The following is a 17,982-nucleotide window of genomic DNA, read 5'->3' as shown; positions in this document are numbered from 1 at the left end:
GCTATAAGTGATAAAAGAATGAGAGAGAACATGGAACATATGAAGAAAACATGTTAAATACAGTATAACACTCGACCTCTAAAATTAGATGTCATAGCACCTTCCATCCTTTGCCATAGCCCAAACCACATGCCTGGCAGCATCACTGACAATTGTTGTGTTGACAAGTTTACTTGTGAAATTGTTTGAACCTTAATACAGAGAGTGTCATTTCCACATAGTTAAAACTGATTCAAATCGTAAGAGTAAAAAGTGTAATTCAAATTCAGTTAAATATATTTTAATATGTTCTTGAATGTTGATACGAAATACTTTCTTAAGTGATTGAATCAATTTGACAGTTCATTTTGTTGTAAAGCAGCTTCCAGAAAATGTTTTAAAAAGTAAACAAGTCAAAATACATTACCATTATATTTTCAGGAAACCAAATATATTTGACAATATGATTGCCATGATGGAAAAATATGCCAACAATTTAGAAGCTCTAGTCGATGAACGCACTGACCAGTTGATAGAAGAGAAAAAGAAAACAGGTATGGATCTGACAAATGTTACTGCTGAAGTTTATTAGTACAAGGAAATTTAATAATATATTGTTGTAATGACACTGTTATGTGTGTAATACAAAATTTCTGTCAGACTACGAATGTATAATGTTTGCGGCAATTGTCTTATAATCATGCATGTAATTCAAGATTTAAGTACCAGTGTACGCATCAGATTTCAATTGTTATGATTAATATCAATGTGCTCAACATGTAGCTTAAAGCTGTGTTGTCAATTTAATACTTCAATTAGCAGAAATGTATTGTGTTTTTAACACACTGTTCAGTTGCAACTGCCAAAATATTGGGAGCTAAGATTAGAATTACAAAACTTGTGGGATGCATTGTTCTCCTCCACACTAACTTAATAAAGAAGTAGTTCTTGAAGCTTTCCTGGCAGCAAATATTGAAGAGGTTTTCTTGGGCAATCAGCCAGGTGATTTCCGGATAGGCTTCCGACTTGAATCCCTGAAGATGAGAGTGACGTGAAAGCTCAGAAGCTTATCTGGAAATCACTTGGCTAATTGCCCGAGAAAACCTCTTCAATTAATAAAGAAGAGTTCCGATAATTTGAGGTGGATGGGACCAAGACTACCTTGAATTACAAAAAGTCAGACTATATGGAATAACCTTGGAAAGAGACAAAAGAAACAAAAAAATATAACAAAAAGCTACAGTACATTAAGTTTCATATACAACATTATTATGAATATTGCACTTACACTGCTCAGTACAGTAATAGCAATGATGTTAGAAATAAATAATTAAACAATATTGAACTAATACTTTGGAGAAATGGTCAAGTGATTTCTGTTTCAGGACATTACATCATTTCCAAACAGCAATGTCATGCCATCAACTGAATAACAGATTGTTGATTATTGAAACACTACTGTCTATATTGTTTAACAAATAATATTCTTAAATATTTCTTTTCTTTTCCAGAGGCTTTACTGTATGAAATGCTACCACGATATGTAGCTGAACAACTCAAACGTGGGAACAAGGTTGAAGCTGAGAGTTTTGACTGTGTCACGATCTATTTTAGTGATATTGTAGGCTTTACTTCCATGTCTGCAGAATCAACTCCACTACAGGTACATAAAAGTTTCACATTACTCTATTTTGTTTACAAACAGAAAATGGTAACTTGCTCATAAAAGTATATAAACACAAAACAAGCTAGAACATTAAGGATAACAGAAGTGATAAAAAGAATTGAGAGAAAAGAGCATGTTACTTCCATCAGTGCATTGAGTCCCATCGTCACTGTTTTCTAGCTTTCAAGACATAAGACTGCTACTATTGCTTTCAAGTAGCTTCCTGCTTGCCATAATAATGCTGGATTGTCACTGAGTAAAGTTGATGTGGTATTAATTTTTCACAATTTAACACTGCAGTGTTCACGTGGAAAAAACTCCCATCTTTGGTGGTGTGGATCGCTGTTGTGATCCATAGAATATTATCGTCTTTACCCATTATTGGTCAAAATTTCTGTTTTTATAGCGAGAATGTCCTTCTTGAAGTATTCTGGTTCACTTAACAAAAAATCATAATTTTTTTCACTCAACACTTTACAGTAGATACAGTAGAAGGACATACATACATACATACATATATATATATATATATATATATATATATATATATATATATATATATATATATATATATATATATATATATTATTAACTTACATTTTGCGAGTATCTAGGTAACTCCTGCGACGTTTCGGGACCCAACTGCTCGCTTCCTCAGGCTGCTCATGTTAAGGTTATGTATAAATCATAATCAGGTCGACCTCTCCATAGGTACAGGATATAGGATTGGTAAAAGGTGTGTGGTTAAAAAACAATAAAAATCTAAAACCCATTACAGGTGCACGTCAGACTACCATGCTGTTTCCCCAATTAGAAACTGCTCCTTGGAATGCTAAACTTTAAAACTGTGAATAGCCACGGTCAGTGTGTGCTGCAATATTCCAATGTTTCCTCATAGAGTGCGAGGTCGAGCACTTCCCCTCTCTTTCTCCTCTATTTCCCCTGCGTTCCCCACACTCCTCCTCCATTCCAGTTCACGTCAAGTCCAGCGTGAATTCCTCTTCCATTTGAGCTTGGCGTGCTACTTCCGGGGTTACGTTAAATCCTATTTTTACGTATTCCTTCCCATCCCATTTCTTGAGCATCTTCCCCCATATCTCATCGATATTCCCATCATCCCTGTTTAATATATTCTCTCTTCCCTTACATATATACGACCCTTCATATACATTCCTTCTTATAGGTTTTTCCTCTTCCCTAAGCACTTTCCGTTTGGCGATTACAGTAGGTAGGAGATTCTAAACCTAGTGCATTGCATTTAGATGTGATGAAGCCAAATAGAAAATTCATATCTTAGAATCTTACATTTGTTATTTTCTTTCCAAAAAAATTGAAAAATAGGTTTTTGATGGTCTGGACACTTCATATATTTGTAACAGATATATATATATATATATATATGAGAGAGAGAGAGAGAGAAATACTACATATCCTAAAACACTCCCGCCAATGGTAGCATGGATTATTATTGTGCTCCACTGAAATATGATCTCTCTGGATTGTTTCAGGAAGGTATCCTGGGAGCAGGGTTCGAAATCCCAGGGTGGAAAGGGGAGGAATTCCCCCCACCAACAATCTTCTAATGAAATTCCCTCCCCCCAACAAACTTTTATAGGGGGAGAGTTTTTGTTCTAACAACAAACCTAAACAATTAGTTTGGGAGTCGATTATACTTTAATGTGGTAATATCAAAAACATACACAAGGAACGAACATCAAAGACCCTCATCTCTAAGGGCGTTGAACCCAGAAATCCCCTGAACACAGACTTGCTATTTCTTCTACATTTCTCAATTTCTCATCGCCTTTCATCAGCTGCCGCAAAGTATATACATATATTAATAAAACATGTAATAGCATTTAGATGTGAATTTTATGTAGGAAACTATTATCTTCTTAATTTTTGTCCCTCTCCCCTTAGACACGCAAATCATTGTTCATGTTCATAGCGTTAGAGTAGTGTGTTAAAATCTTCAATTTGCAATCGAATTTGAAATGAAAGGCAGTTGATATAATTATTGTATATTTTATAATATAATTTGATTATTTAATAATTGGCATATTTAATGACATTATATATATATATATATATATATATATATATATATATATATATATATACATATACAATATAAACACAGGAACAGGATGAGAAGAAGTGCCAGAAGTGTAAGTAAGTGTTTATTGCCTCCTTCATCATTTGTGTGTGTGTGTGTGTGTGTGTGTGTGTGTGTGTGTGTGTGTGTGTGTGTGTGTGTGTGTGTGTGTGTGTGTGTGTGTGTGTGTGTGTGTGTGTGTGTGTATGTGTGTGTGTGTGTGTGTGTGTGTGTGTGTCTGTCTGTCTGTGTGTCTGTCTGTCTGTCTGTCTGTCTGTCTGTCTGCTCCTTCCCCCTATCAATCTACAGTGATTTCGCACCCTGCCTGGGAGCCAAAGTTAAGAGTGTTGCCAAATTTCAGTAGCACATGAAAATATAGCGATCCACACGACCACTGCAGTGTTAATTAATTTTAATGAAGCACTGTTGAGTTCAAGAAGTTCAAATTTTATTCACTAGTGGCCTATGTTAAAACTTTTTGGAGCTATTTTTGTAGATCATGGCAACACTACTGAACAGATACTCTTGATCATAGTGCTTATTATTTAGTGTAAGTACACCAGGCATGAATTAGAAAAGATGTATCTTATTTACAAAACTGAATAGATAGTTGAGTTGTTGTTTCTTTTAAAGCCCACTTTATTCACAAATACATTAATCAGGACTGGATATGCAGTTTATTTGTTTATTGATTGATTTGTTGTTTTGAGTCCACTTTATGCGCAGAAAGACTAATCTGGACTGGGTCTACAGTTTAAAGCGGGATCCGAACCACTGTGCTATGTGCCTTCACCAGGTGTCGATCCCGGAATTCCTTGATTACAAGGTGACGACATTACCACTACACCATCGAGGAGGCCCGGATATGCAGTTTAAAGTAGGTTCGAAATCACTATGTGCCTCCACCAGGTATCAAACCCAGAATCCCTTGAGTTGGGGAGACCCCAAATAGATAGTCGAATCAAAGATAAAACAATAGCCAGGAACTCCAGGCCTGGATACCTTTGAAGTAACTCTAGAAGCGGAAGATTGAGAGTGAAGTTAGCTCTCGAAACCTCATAAACATATCCAGTACTGACCTCGCTGATATCCCAAGATAATCTCTTCAGATGAATACCTTTATTCCAGACGATCTAATGTAACAATGGGCATCAGTAGCATACACTGGGTTCAAAACCTGGGCTATCTCATAATATTATAGTATTCGAATGGACAAATATTTGCAGGTGGGGGGATCTTTTTTGTTCATTTTTGGTATTTTGAAGTGATGTGATATTGTGATTATAAATAAACACCTCACAAATAATTATGAAAATGCATATTGTATCATTAAGAGAAAAAACAAGGAAAATATTTTAAGTATTTCATGCTTATTTATAAGAAATAGTGGCTGAGGTCTACCTATCTTCAGGATTTGAAGCTTATCCTTATACGGAAGCTAAGAAAATGGTGTTGTCAATAGATCATTAATTATGTCACTCATTTCAGTTCACAACACAACACATATGTCATTCACAAAAATATCCATAATTCACATACTAACTCACCACAACACATGCACTCACTCACCACAATGCACGCACACAATCCACCTTAAAAAAAACAAGAAAACATGGGAAATTAACTTTACTCAACATTTCCACTTGAACTACCCTACTTGGCTAAGGCCTTTGTCAGTTTGGTTATTTTTTAGATGGTCACAAACCATTTCCGGTCAGCTAACAAATGTCACGAACTTCTTGTCATGTACTCTGGTTGTTTCAGAGGTCAACGGCCTCTTGTCGTACCATCTGCAAGTGTGTGTTGGAAAGTGATGGTCTTGACCTGTTCCGTAATCAATATTCCACGTTTTATTTGACCTATTATTGTAAGTTGATAAAGTAAAATTGCTTACAGCAACAGCAGGCATAATGAAAGAGAAATTAAAAAAGCTGGGCTCATAGACTCTCTTGTTCTAAATCTGAAGTTTTTGCCAAGTGGAATTTCTTTGTAATAAAGCAACCCCTTTCCCCTTTCCTCTAATAATTTGGCTCCAAAATTCCCCCTTGCTGGGAAGATGCCAGACTGGTAACGATGAGTTCGCAACACTGTCGGCATCATAGAATGAAGACTGCCAAGCTCAACTCATGCAGCCCCCTGCGGATTTCAAAGAAAGGGGGCAAGATTGCCAACTCATAAGAAATTACTGTAACAATAAGTGTGCCAACTCCTGAAATACCATCATCTTCTTATTAAAATGAACAATATTATGCACATTTTCGGACAGATTTTTATCTTCTCTTCTGAGCCTCGGCTTCGCAGGTAGCTTATATAGTCGCCTCTGGTGGACATTACAATCAAAGTGTTAATTCCATTGTACTGCATTCCCCAGAAGCAACTCTGATGATTCCCCAGTAATTATTGCATTACTGACTAGTAACAAAATATCTTTGTGACTTGCAATAGCCGAGATTAATTCATTGTTCATTTTAAGCAGATACTTAAGGTATTTAAAATGCAAAACTTTTGCCATTGAGTGTAAGCTGTTCCATGTGGTGAACAATTAATCTCTCATTCAAATATTTATTTTTACAGGTGGTTGATTTTTTAAATGACCTATACACATGCTTCGACTCTACGATAGAGAATTATGATGTGTATAAAGTGGAAACAATTGGTGATGCGTACATGGTGGTGAGTATACTGGAATTTTCTATGTAGATAGATATACAATGTACATTCTGAAATTTGTACGTTTATTCGCTAAATATATTCACAGTATAAGAAGTATAAAAAAACTTACGTGAGTGAGTATAATAGTCGTAACACTCCTTGCAAACGACGTTTCGTGAAGCTATGCTTCGCTTCTTCAGGGTTTTTTTATCAGTAAATAAATACATATATGATAAAGTATTTTATTTACTGATAAAAAAACCTGAAGAAGCGAAGCGTAGCTTCACGAACTGTCGTTTGCAAGGAGTGTTACGACTATTATACTCACTCACGAAAGTTTTTTATACTTTTTATACTGTTGATAGATATACAATATATAATAGCAAGAAATCAAGTATATTAACAAAACTAATTTCAATATTCTTGTAAATTTCCACATTTATGTACTTCACCACCCTTCCTTTCAGTGCCTGAAATATATTTTTTCACCTTTTGTGATGCTTATTGTAAATTTTATTGAATTGAAAAAGTTCAATATTTGAATTGAATATATTTTTCAATGAATTTGTGTTATATTTTGGTACAGCATATGTTTTTCTGTTAACTCTGTTATGTGCAAAGATTTGTTTGATTGCATGTAGAATAAAACCCTTTTTCTTTGCAAAGAAGAAGAAAAGTTTTAATTAGTGATCGGAATGATCTTCACTTTTTTTATTATTACATTCAATTTGAAACTGTCAGCTATTAGGTATTAGGCAGTCAGAGATAAGGGTTCATTAGCATGTTTTGCATGTGTAGCCTATGTATGTTCAATTGTTCATATTTGAAAACTTTTCATTAGACTTTCTATGCAAAAGCAGTCCTGTTGGGGGAGATCTTGTTTTGAAAAGGCCATTGGAATGGAAAATTTTCTGGCCTGCATGGGGGATATATTCATTGAGAACTGGGCTTTTGTAAGGAAAGGCTGTTTAGGCAACCAGGGACCAGAATTTTACGATGGCAAGAAGTGGCAAGTTTGCCCAAGAAGCAACAGAGGGTCCACTCTACTCAACAAAGGTTGGATCAGTGTTGGTGGGACAAAGTAAAGAATGTCAAGAAGCAATGTAAAGATTAGTATTTCATGTAAGACAACCCTTTGTTGCTCAACAATCTCAATATTTCCTTAGAAAAGCTTTTCTGAGATGAAATATTTTGAGAGAGTATCATGTTGGCCTAGTGGGCTACTGAAAGAGGATGCTGCATAATGAAATGGTTCAAAATGCTGTATCTTTAGAAGAGGAAGAAGATTGTTTGTAATTCGACTCTTATTAAGTACAGTATGGACAGTGCCAAGATTTTCAAAAGGAGGAAAGGTTACATGTATTTTTTTTAGTACCCAGTCTTCATTTTGCCATTTTTTCCTGCCTCGGACCCACTTTTTTTATATAAATACTGGGACAAAGGGGGAGGGGTTATGACCCCCACCAGCACCCAAGCCACTGAGTATGCATGCAGTAGTAATTATGCTACTGTAAATTATGAGAGTGTCGGTGGTGCAAGCCATAGGAGCATAATGTTGGAATTAAAGAATGAATGAACTGAATAATGCACCTGTGGAACACAATGTAAATATTTAAATAGCAGGATATAATAAATTGTATACTGTATTCATCTTTTGCAGATAATGCATTTCAATTAACACTATATTATCTCCGTGAAGGTTTTGTCAATAGCGGTTTCCATATGTAATTGATATTTGTTGAATAGGGATGAATAGATATAGGATGTTACGACTCCTTTATACAAACTTGCCAGTATAACCTACACTCAAGGGCATCACATGTAGAGTTGTAAGGAAGTGAGAGAGATTGAGGTGCCAGAACATATGGATTAAAAAGTTTAGTACTTTATCACCCTTCTTCTTCCCCTCTTTTCAGGTTAGTGGCCTGCCAATACGAAATGGGGACCAACATGCTGGAGAAATAGCTTCCATGTCACTACAGCTGCTGGAATCAGTGAAGAGGTTCCAGATAAGGCACAGGCCAGGAGACAACCTCATGCTAAGAATCGGGATACATTCAGGTATGAAGTCTTAGAATGGTCTATGTTGTGAATGAAGCCATTGCAATTGCAAGATACACGTTGCATTTAATCCAATTCCTAACTTTCATTTCTACTAGGGACGGACAGATTAATCGGTACTCAATGGTATCGGTCAATATAGGTATATCGTTGTATCGGTAAATTACAGATTATTTTACCAATCCAGTATATCTATAAATATTTTATAATTTAGTGCAAAATTCTGCCATTTTGTTATAATTATGGATAATCTCTATGCTCTACTTCTTGAAAAAGTAAATGCCTAAATACACAGCTTCTTTTGCACTGTAGTAACTTCAAAACACACATTTATTAAGGTGGTGAACGATCCATTTAGGTTCTTCAAGGACCATTCGGGCATTTATATCAGATTGGTAGAATATTGGTTATCGGTATCGGTAAATTTTATATCTGTACTTTATTGGTATCAGTCAAAATTTCATACTGGACGATCCCTAATTTCTACATTTGTACACCATTTCATTGCAATCCTAATGTCAATGTTTTGTTTTAATAGCAGGTGTCATAATTTGTTTTCCTACCATTCACATTATTCGAGGTTTCAACTTGGGAAGAGCAGTTAGTAAATGAATGAAATTTTATGTGCAGCCACACCTTATCTAGTTCAACTATTGTTTTATATCTTGTTTGTTTTTTATAAATTTTACTTTGAGACATGATTAGGACTACAGGGTGGCTACTCACCGGGAATTATGTGTGAAATATTGGCTCCGGGAATTATGCATGAATTCTACTTGAATTTTTCTTCGTAGACGTGAAAAATTACAACTTTTTTAATCCAAATCCTATTCACATTTTATGCAAATAAAAATTATTTTCGTAAAATTTTCTTAGTCTTATCAAGTTTATAATCATAGCTAAGGGGGCGGCGAGAGTCGGCCCTGGGTGCTGAACTATCTAAATGAAAAAAAAAGTTGTAAAATTGATTGACTGATTTGTGGTTTTAAGTCCACTTTATGCACAGAAAGGCTAATCGGGACAGTTTAAAGTGGGATCCGAACTAATGTGCCATGTGTTCAAAAAATAATTGAAATCGTCTGTTCGAACACAAATGTTTAGCATCAACTTCTACCCCCTTTTTGCATAATTTACAAGGATAATAACGTCTTTGATACTACTACTACTACTACTACTAATGATAATAATAACAACAATGTTGGTCCCGGTGGGTTCGAATCCCTGCTTGGGCATGGATGTTTGTGACTGTACATCAGTTTCATCATATCACTCATCCCCATCTTCGCAAATTAGCCAAATGTGGCACAATAAAACAAATCAATAATAAGGTGGCCGCGGTGGCTCAGTCGGTAACGCGTCTGACTACCATGCTCAAGGTCCCGGGTTCGATCCCCGGCCGGTTCAAATCCGGGAACTTTTCTAACGGTAAAAGCGGCCCCGGCGCCCACCCAGCGTCGAATAACATGGGTACCTGGGGGAAACCCTGGGGGGTAAAGGCGGTCAGGGGCGTGATGCTGATCACATCACCCCCACTCACGACCGGATCAAGAAAGTGTGGGGCGTTACCCCCACACCCCCTATACGCCTTCATGGCGTGGTGCTATGCACAGGGGAACACTTTACTTTTTTTTTTTTTTATAATAATGTTATAATAATAACATTATTACTAACACTATTATTATTAGTAGTATTAGTACATTTATCCTGGCACTTTCTCCCTGCCCGCTCGGACAAAAAGTCGTGGTTGCACCTCTGATTGTAAATAGAAACTCAGCACCTTAAATTAAATATTTTAATTATATTACATATACCGTTTAATTGAATTATAATTTTTGGATGTTGGAATCACATAGACCCTTTATATTATTAAGATATTTGTGTGTGGATGTTAAGAGGCGGTAATACGTAAGGTTGAAATAGAGAAAACATCTGCTTGAATTTTTGGAAAATTCGCCTTGAAAACCGGGAATTATACTTGAATTGTATCATGGTCCTAGAGTAGCCACCCTGGACTACCAGATTACTACCCGTAAATAGTTGGATGATCGCCCACCTATTCTGAGGCATGTAGGAGTGAGGCTGGCAGTTGGTGGGTAGGTCCTGTATAAAAAAGGGCTGTTGCACCACAGGTCACTTTTTCTTTTACATGTTAATTGTTTTGTACAGCTATCACCACTTAGTATTTTTTTTACTACAATTATTACAATGAAAATTAACAGCATATATGTACTGAATATGAAAATATGGACTCTTTTCATCTGTTAATTCACAAAATGCACATCTTCATTAGGAATATCACATTTTTTACTCCTCCAAGAATTCTAAATGACTTCTTATTGAAACATGAAAAGAACTGTTTAATATGTGATCTATCCTCATTGAATACAATGCTGCTTATTTCAAGATTTGTATCTTCTTTATAAACATAATGAAGTAATTATTTTGTATATATTCACAAATACTTTATTCATAATTATTGTTGTTTAGAGATTTGTTTTGTTTAAAGAAACTATAACTTAACATGGAATTTCCCTGTCCCCTCACCTGTGTTTAAATATTTATAATGATGTGTATTGTAAGGAATGAGACTTACAACTGCACTTGGTCATGAACACTGTTAAATACATAAAACTTCTAAGCATACTTGTTACAATTTGTTGCAGGTCCAGTGTGTGCTGGGGTAGTTGGTCTGAAAATGCCTAGGTACTGCTTGTTTGGCGACACAGTTAACACTGCCTCAAGGATGGAATCAACAGGAATGCGTATGTATATAGTTTTTGAAGCTTTTTCACACTAGTTTTCTACCTCATTAGGCTAATTGGATTGATGGGGATGAAACTGGTAAAGGCACAAACATAAAGAAACTCCCGTACTGAGGCTGAGATTTGAAGCAAGAACCTTCGATAGCAGGATCGTGGGTTTAGGATTCAAACTGCTCAGTCACCAAGGCAGCATCTATTTAGTTAAACTACACTCCAATAAAAGTTGGAAATAAAACAATTAACGTAAGGTTAATTAATAAGGTTTGCCTTAACTTGTAAAATTATATTTCATAATACCATAATATTTGTATTGTATAATATCGTAATATTCTCACTTTACCCAAGATAGCAATTATGAGAATTGTCCACTGTATGCTCAGATACATTAATTCAGAATGGACTTATAGCTTAAAGAGGAATCCACACTGCTACAGGATGATCAGTTTGAGATGGCAGAAAGGCAAACAGTTATATACAATACGTTAATGTACATATCTAAGCAGTTTGTTGTAATACAGGATTTGTCCGGAAAGTAATGCAATTAAGTTCGAAAAAAAATTGAATCAAGATATCGTTACAAACGTTTAAAATTCTTCAAAGTACACCCTTTGGGCATCCACACACTTTTGCGAGTGACTTTTCCATGCACGGTACGCATCCTGGAAGGCTTCGACGGGGACCTCTTTTAGAGCTTTGTCACGGCAGTTTGGATAGCGTCAATGGTTTCAAAACAGGCTCCTTTCAGGGTGGTCTTGATCCTCGGGAACAAAAAGAAGTCTGCCGGACCCCAGGGATGCTGGAGCAACATTGCCAATCTGCACTTGGCCAGGAACTCCCCGACGTGCAGAGCGGTGTGGCTGTTAGCGTTGTCATGGTGTAACAGCCAGGTAACGGCGATATCCTTTGCTACTCATTCGACGATCGGTATTTAACAGATCACGAACATAAGACACATTTTCGTCACTTTTGCTGGTTGATGGCCATCCAGAGTGGGGGTCATCCTCCACCTCTTCTCGGTCATTTTAAAACAACTTCAACCACCTGGGAACTTGAGAATAGGAGAGAGCAGAGCCCCCGTAGGCTTCCTGAATCATTTGGTGGGTGTCGGCGAGACTTTTGTTCAGTTTAGCACAGAACTTGATAACGTTGGTCGATAATTGCACGTCGTGACACAAGCACTAACAGTAGGTTCACGGAAACAGCAATCCTGATGCTCCCAGAGCTCGGAGCAGACTGAGCTTGGAAGTGTTGTGAAGCTAAGTCCCCCCCCCTCCTCACCTAACCCAACCGGTCCGAATGCACTGCCACTAGGAGGAGCAGCGGGAAAAGACAAATTGCATTACTTTCCAGACAAACCTTGTATAAGCAGAAGCATGTAAGTTTCGAGTGAGTGGAGGTGTACGGACTTCAGCTGCATGGTGGCTAGGTTAGGTTAGGTTTTTGTATGATGGTGTTCAACTCTTTCATTTCATCTGGGTATTAACTGAATAACTTAGCCAGATGTCAGGCACCCCTGGTACTGCCCTCTTGACATGTCCAATGTTGCCAGTACAACTCATGATTTAAAAAAAGAAAACTTTTTATGAATGTGCCATAAATTGCCTGTAATGCATTAACATTTATCACTCTTTTAGCAATTCAATAAATACCCACACAAAACATTGAAGCTATACAGAGGTTGTTTCCGATCTATGGTGACGAAATTGCATGCCTTGTGCAGCACCACCAAGCGGTAAGAGAACGAAGTTGCCAGTCATGTGGGCACGTTGACTGTGCGTGACAGGTGTGGTCAAAAATCAATGCATATTGGGAGGGTTACATATCTGCACCTTCTGACGCAAACTACAGTGATAGTGCCATTATAAAACTGTGCAAGGAGTGTGGATTCACTGTGTCCAAAAATGGCATATCACGGTTGTTGAAAGGGGCAGGTAAGGCGAGGCGTGGGATGATTCCTGTGGGGCAGAAACAGGCTAACCCCCAGCCTGCCACTAGCTGCACACCAGCTACAATTTGGGATGTCAGGGTGCTGGTCACCAGGGAGAATCCAGCCACACAGAGAAGCATCGCGAACTGGCTACAAACATCACTGAAGACAGTGCACACCATCATTCACCACGATTTGGGTTTGGAAAAGCGACACAAGGGGCATGTTCATAAGCTCAAGACAAGGCTCAACCTGCCTCTTCCTCCAAAAAAAATGGTAGACAAAACTGGAATTCGTGCCATTCCTTTCACAGACATTCCAGTGAAGTCACCTGATGCCTCACCGATGAACTTTTGCGCCTTCGGCCTACTGAAACGAGCCTTGTCTCACAGGAGACCCCGCACCATTGAAGGGCTTTGAGAAGCCTGTCAGGAGGAGTCGTTGAGGCTGGACATGACTACACTTCGTGCCAGTCTCCTACAGTGGAAACTTCGCTGTCGGGCAATTGCCAAGATGCAGGGACACCAAATAGAGCACTCTCAATGGTGGCAACATGGTTTCTCTTAAGGTAGATGCAGTTTCGAATCGTCACCATAGATCGGAAGCAACCTCTGTAGTAACTTCCTGAAAGAGAGAATTTTCATGTACGTGTCAGCATGTTTGAAAAGTGCACATTTGGAAACCTCCCCTGCAGGGGTTTATAATGTAAAAAAAAATAAGTTCCATGTGCTGAAGATAAAAAGTCTAAAATGTTCCAAATCATGCATACAAATACTTAGTAATTGTCATCGTAGAATATATAGTGCCAGAAGAAGAATTTGTCTTATATTATGTTTTTTCTCCCTTTTGTCTAGCCTTGAAGATCCACTGTAGTGACGAATGCAAAATACTACTAGATAAACTAGAAGGGTACTTCATAGAAGAACGAGGCCTCATTAAAATGAAGGGGAAGGGAGAGAAACTGACATACTGGCTGGTAGGGGAAGATCCTGAAAAACGAGCCATTCGTACGGAAGCACGACTCAGACGGCTAAGCACGAATAAGTCATCCCGGAAATCACAGAAAAATGGCATAAATGGCTTCCCAGGTGCAGGCGTTCCCAGAAGCTCTTTGAAGAAATCAAAGAATCCCGTAACCAGAACAGCCAGTTTAGAATCGCCTAAAAGACTGAGATTTGCCAGTGGACCATTAGAACTTCACGAACCTTCATCGCCTGGTGACGGTGCAACGAGTGGTTCAAGCAGCAGAAAGGCTTCTTCGGAAAGCTCTAACAGAGAAAAGAGGAACTCGTGTCCGTGCATGAAGAACCTCGAAGTGCCACATGAAAATATCAGAGTTCCGAAAGTGAATTGTTCCAGTGTTCCTGCGATTTATCATCTTCTGGAAGAAGATGGTAGTGACTTTGGGAGAGCAGCACGGTACTTCCGATCAAATACTGTGTGCAGTGCTGGATCTGAAGATGACACGCAGAGGGGATATGTTGCACTGAGCCTTCATAATGTGTGTTCGCAGGAGGCTAACGATCCTCCAGACTGCTCACCTTTGTTGCCGACATCGGAAAAGAATCACTCGTGCTCAGAGATAGACTTCATGGACAGAGAAACTCCTGTCTAGTGAATGTGTTGTGTGAAAAGTGAAGCAAGCTGGCTTGTACATGAAGTGTGCTTGTGTGTTTCATCATATGTATTACAGTGGCTGTGAGTATGTGAACATTATTGTGATCTTCCTGACAAAATGCATATTGCATCTCAACGTATTCTGCTTTATAATGACTGATACATTATGCTGAAAAATTAATTTGTATACGATAGACAGCAGAGAAATGATAAACTTAAAAAATGTCAATAAATGCAGCTGTTTATCAAGTTTTGCATATTATATTTTCTCCAAGCTATCAAAATTAGTGTAAATAACCTCTGCCCTGAAGCACCACACAGCATTCTGTCAATGGTTAACCAGGATAACACATTCGTACCAGATATAATAAAACCAGGTTATCCCTGCTGGTTGGATTATGCCATGCTGAAACATATGACCAAAAAATAACATGGATATTCAGGTATGATTAGGATTAACAAATGGAACTGTTTTAATAGTAGTATTGGTTCATCTCTCCAGGCCTATTATAATAGAAATTGGATATGGAAAAACACTTCTTGTTTTAATATTTAATTATGCCATTTTCCCCAATAAATAATTTGAGCATCTTCCACACAAATAAATTCCAGTTAACATAAAGTTATTTGATTAGATAAACTAATTCAAATGCACCTTAAGTGTGAGAGAAAAGAAAATATTGCAATTAATTCTCAATTTTATCTTGTCTTTACATTTATTTATAGTTTTTAATATTTTCAAAAAGCACGACCGTTGTTCTTGACTTTCAAGAAATTGTATGTCTTTCATGCCACAAACGAACTTGTAAAGGACACAACGATTTCAAGAAGAAAATGGTTCGAATATATGTAAATAACAGTAGGTCGATGAACGAACAAAATTTATATTGCACTACCTTGCAGAAGTACTGTTACTTACATGTGCATTGTATTGTGATGTTTCAAAACATAATACTTATTTCTGCGCATGTTTGAACTTGTTCCACCTGCTTCACATCTAAAAGATGATGTTAAGGTGAGAGGATAGCACCATGGATTGAAAAACTTAATTGAAATATCTATTTTATCTCCTATAATTAGAGAAATATAACTACATCTTTGCAGATAATTTGAAAACTAATTTGATTATTATCTTAAGAAAATTTGCTCTTCATAAGTTTGCAACTTTACAAAATAGTGTTCTGGATTTTATTTGGGACACCTGCTGCAAATTTGAAACTATGATCACCGTTTCATATATAATATTACTATCAACTTCAGAATGCCTACGAGTTTGTAAAAACAAAATTCCCTGATTTTTCCAGGTTTCCAGACCAAATCATTAGGGCAATTAGTGTACTTGAGCATGTCTGGAAGAAGGTCAAACCAAGTTTTAGAATATTCACTTGTCAAGTGAAAGTAATAATGAGAAAGGAAACTTAGCATTACTAGACTCTTGGATAGGGGGAGGGAGGGAAGTATCAGGAGTGAGCTTTTATTAGCAGTACTGATTTCTCTCTTCAGGCTTATTATCATAGAAATTGGATAGATGAAGAAACCTCTTCTTGTTTTAATATTTAATAATGCCATTTTCTCCAATAAATGCCATGTTATTGACTAACGATTAACAAAAAACATTTTCCTTAACACTTGTAGAAATTACACCATAAATGATACATAAATATAGCAAAATTTAACATAGGTTCTACCCACGAAAAATTGAAACAAGAAAGTGGTAAATTCCAATATCCACCAAAACATGACCCCACTTCCCTAGAGTATTTAATATACAATTACTACTGTAACTACCATTAAGACTCCAAAGTATGGTTTGTCCACAACGAATTTACAATTCTTTCTTACCCTAACATTTTTGTTCAAAAAACTAAGTTTACAGCACTAATTATAAATACAAAAACAGTGATTTTTTCCAGAAAAATAAAGTTGATGATTTTCAGGTTTCCACACTTTCAGACAACCGTGTTAACAGTTTTTTTTTTTTATTTCACCTTGCAATATACAAATGCTCTTGTACATTTTCATAAGTTTTGGAAACAATTGCAAGTTCAAGGTATTTTCAAAATACAGTAACTGATTTATTGTACAAAGAAATTACATGAAATGAACAATGTTAGGCACGTTATAGTCTTGGATTTACAGTTCAGACTTTATTTTTTATTATTATGTCCTTGAGATGCCCTCTATTAGTGTCAATACATTGTTGCAATCAATTCAAAAAATTAGGTCTGAACTACAAAACCAAGACTATAACGTGCCTAACATTATTCATTTCATGTAATTTCTTTGTACAATATACAAGTTATGGTATTTTGAAAATGGGAAACGTTAAATGCTGTACCCTGTATTACTAAAAAGCAAGACATCTATTTTTCTTTGTTGGAATTTGTTTCTCACGTCCAGATTGAGTTTACTGGATTGATTTTTGTTTGCATGGCTAGAATGATTGATCTGACTTCTGATAGTGGTAACAAGTTGCATTCGGAGAAGAATTCTTCTGGTGCTAGTGTTGAATATCTTATTTTCTTACAAGTTCCTTCAAAACACTTCTCGTGTTTGTTTATTTGTTTGTTTGTGTGTGTGTGTGTGATGGAAGAAGATCTTGGTGACAGTATGCACTTTTAGCCCATTGGAGGATGAAATTAAAGATATGCAATTCGAATCCATAAGAAATATATGTGACGATTCAAAACAGCTTCTAAAACACCAATACTAAAGTAGGAAAAAATAGAGTAAAGATTTTTATTATTTACTATTAGTGCACATAACAGTCTAATAAAAACTTGTGGCATTTTACTAATATCTTCTTTGTACATTATGCTCTAATGAAGTAAGGCTATGGTTTACTTTGTACATTGGATACAATTCAATGCAAGTTGCAGCCTGACTTAAGTGTTCATTATCCTCACTTAATGTAGTCTGATGATGAACATTCATGAAGTGTTGCCAGTTTTTGTGTCCTCTTTGGACTTTGATAACAACAGAATTTTATCTTCTTTGATGTTCAGTTATTTAACATTTTCTTCATACTTTCCTAGGTTAATTATGACAATAAGAATGTGTTTGTCTTGGAAACTACTAGTGAAAGCAAATCCATCACATCTATGAAACTATTGATGTGGTGCAAGTGATATTCGAACATGCATATACACAAGTGGAAAGAGCTTTCCTCTTGTGTATATGCATGTTCGAATATCACAGCTCTGCAAATTTGAATGTTGCTGTT

The 17,982-nt window shown here is 36.7% G+C and overlaps 1 protein-coding gene across 1 annotated transcript in view; it reads left to right on the top strand.

The window, feature by feature from the left end:
- Positions 1-15,233, top strand: part of LOC145999023 (guanylate cyclase 32E) — a 511,534-nt gene extending 496,301 nt beyond the window's left edge. Inside the window, exons 17-22 of the mRNA XM_083135915.1 lie at positions 421-533; positions 1,491-1,642; positions 6,315-6,413; positions 8,309-8,453; positions 11,117-11,215; positions 13,997-15,233. Coding sequence (XP_082992041.1) covers positions 421-533; positions 1,491-1,642; positions 6,315-6,413; positions 8,309-8,453; positions 11,117-11,215; positions 13,997-14,757 — 1,369 coding nt within the window. The 3' untranslated portion in view covers positions 14,758-15,233. The remainder of the gene's footprint in view (positions 1-420; positions 534-1,490; positions 1,643-6,314; positions 6,414-8,308; positions 8,454-11,116; positions 11,216-13,996) is intronic.
- The last annotated feature ends 2,749 nt before the right edge of the window (positions 15,234-17,982 follow it).

This window comes from Lepisma saccharinum, chromosome 14 (genome assembly GCF_977018435.1).
Source record: "Lepisma saccharinum chromosome 14, izLepSacc3.1, whole genome shotgun sequence".
NCBI lineage: Eukaryota > Metazoa > Arthropoda > Insecta > Zygentoma > Lepismatidae > Lepisma > Lepisma saccharinum.
Note: the sequence above shows the minus strand (reverse complement) of the source record. Positions and strands in the feature narration are given on the sequence as shown.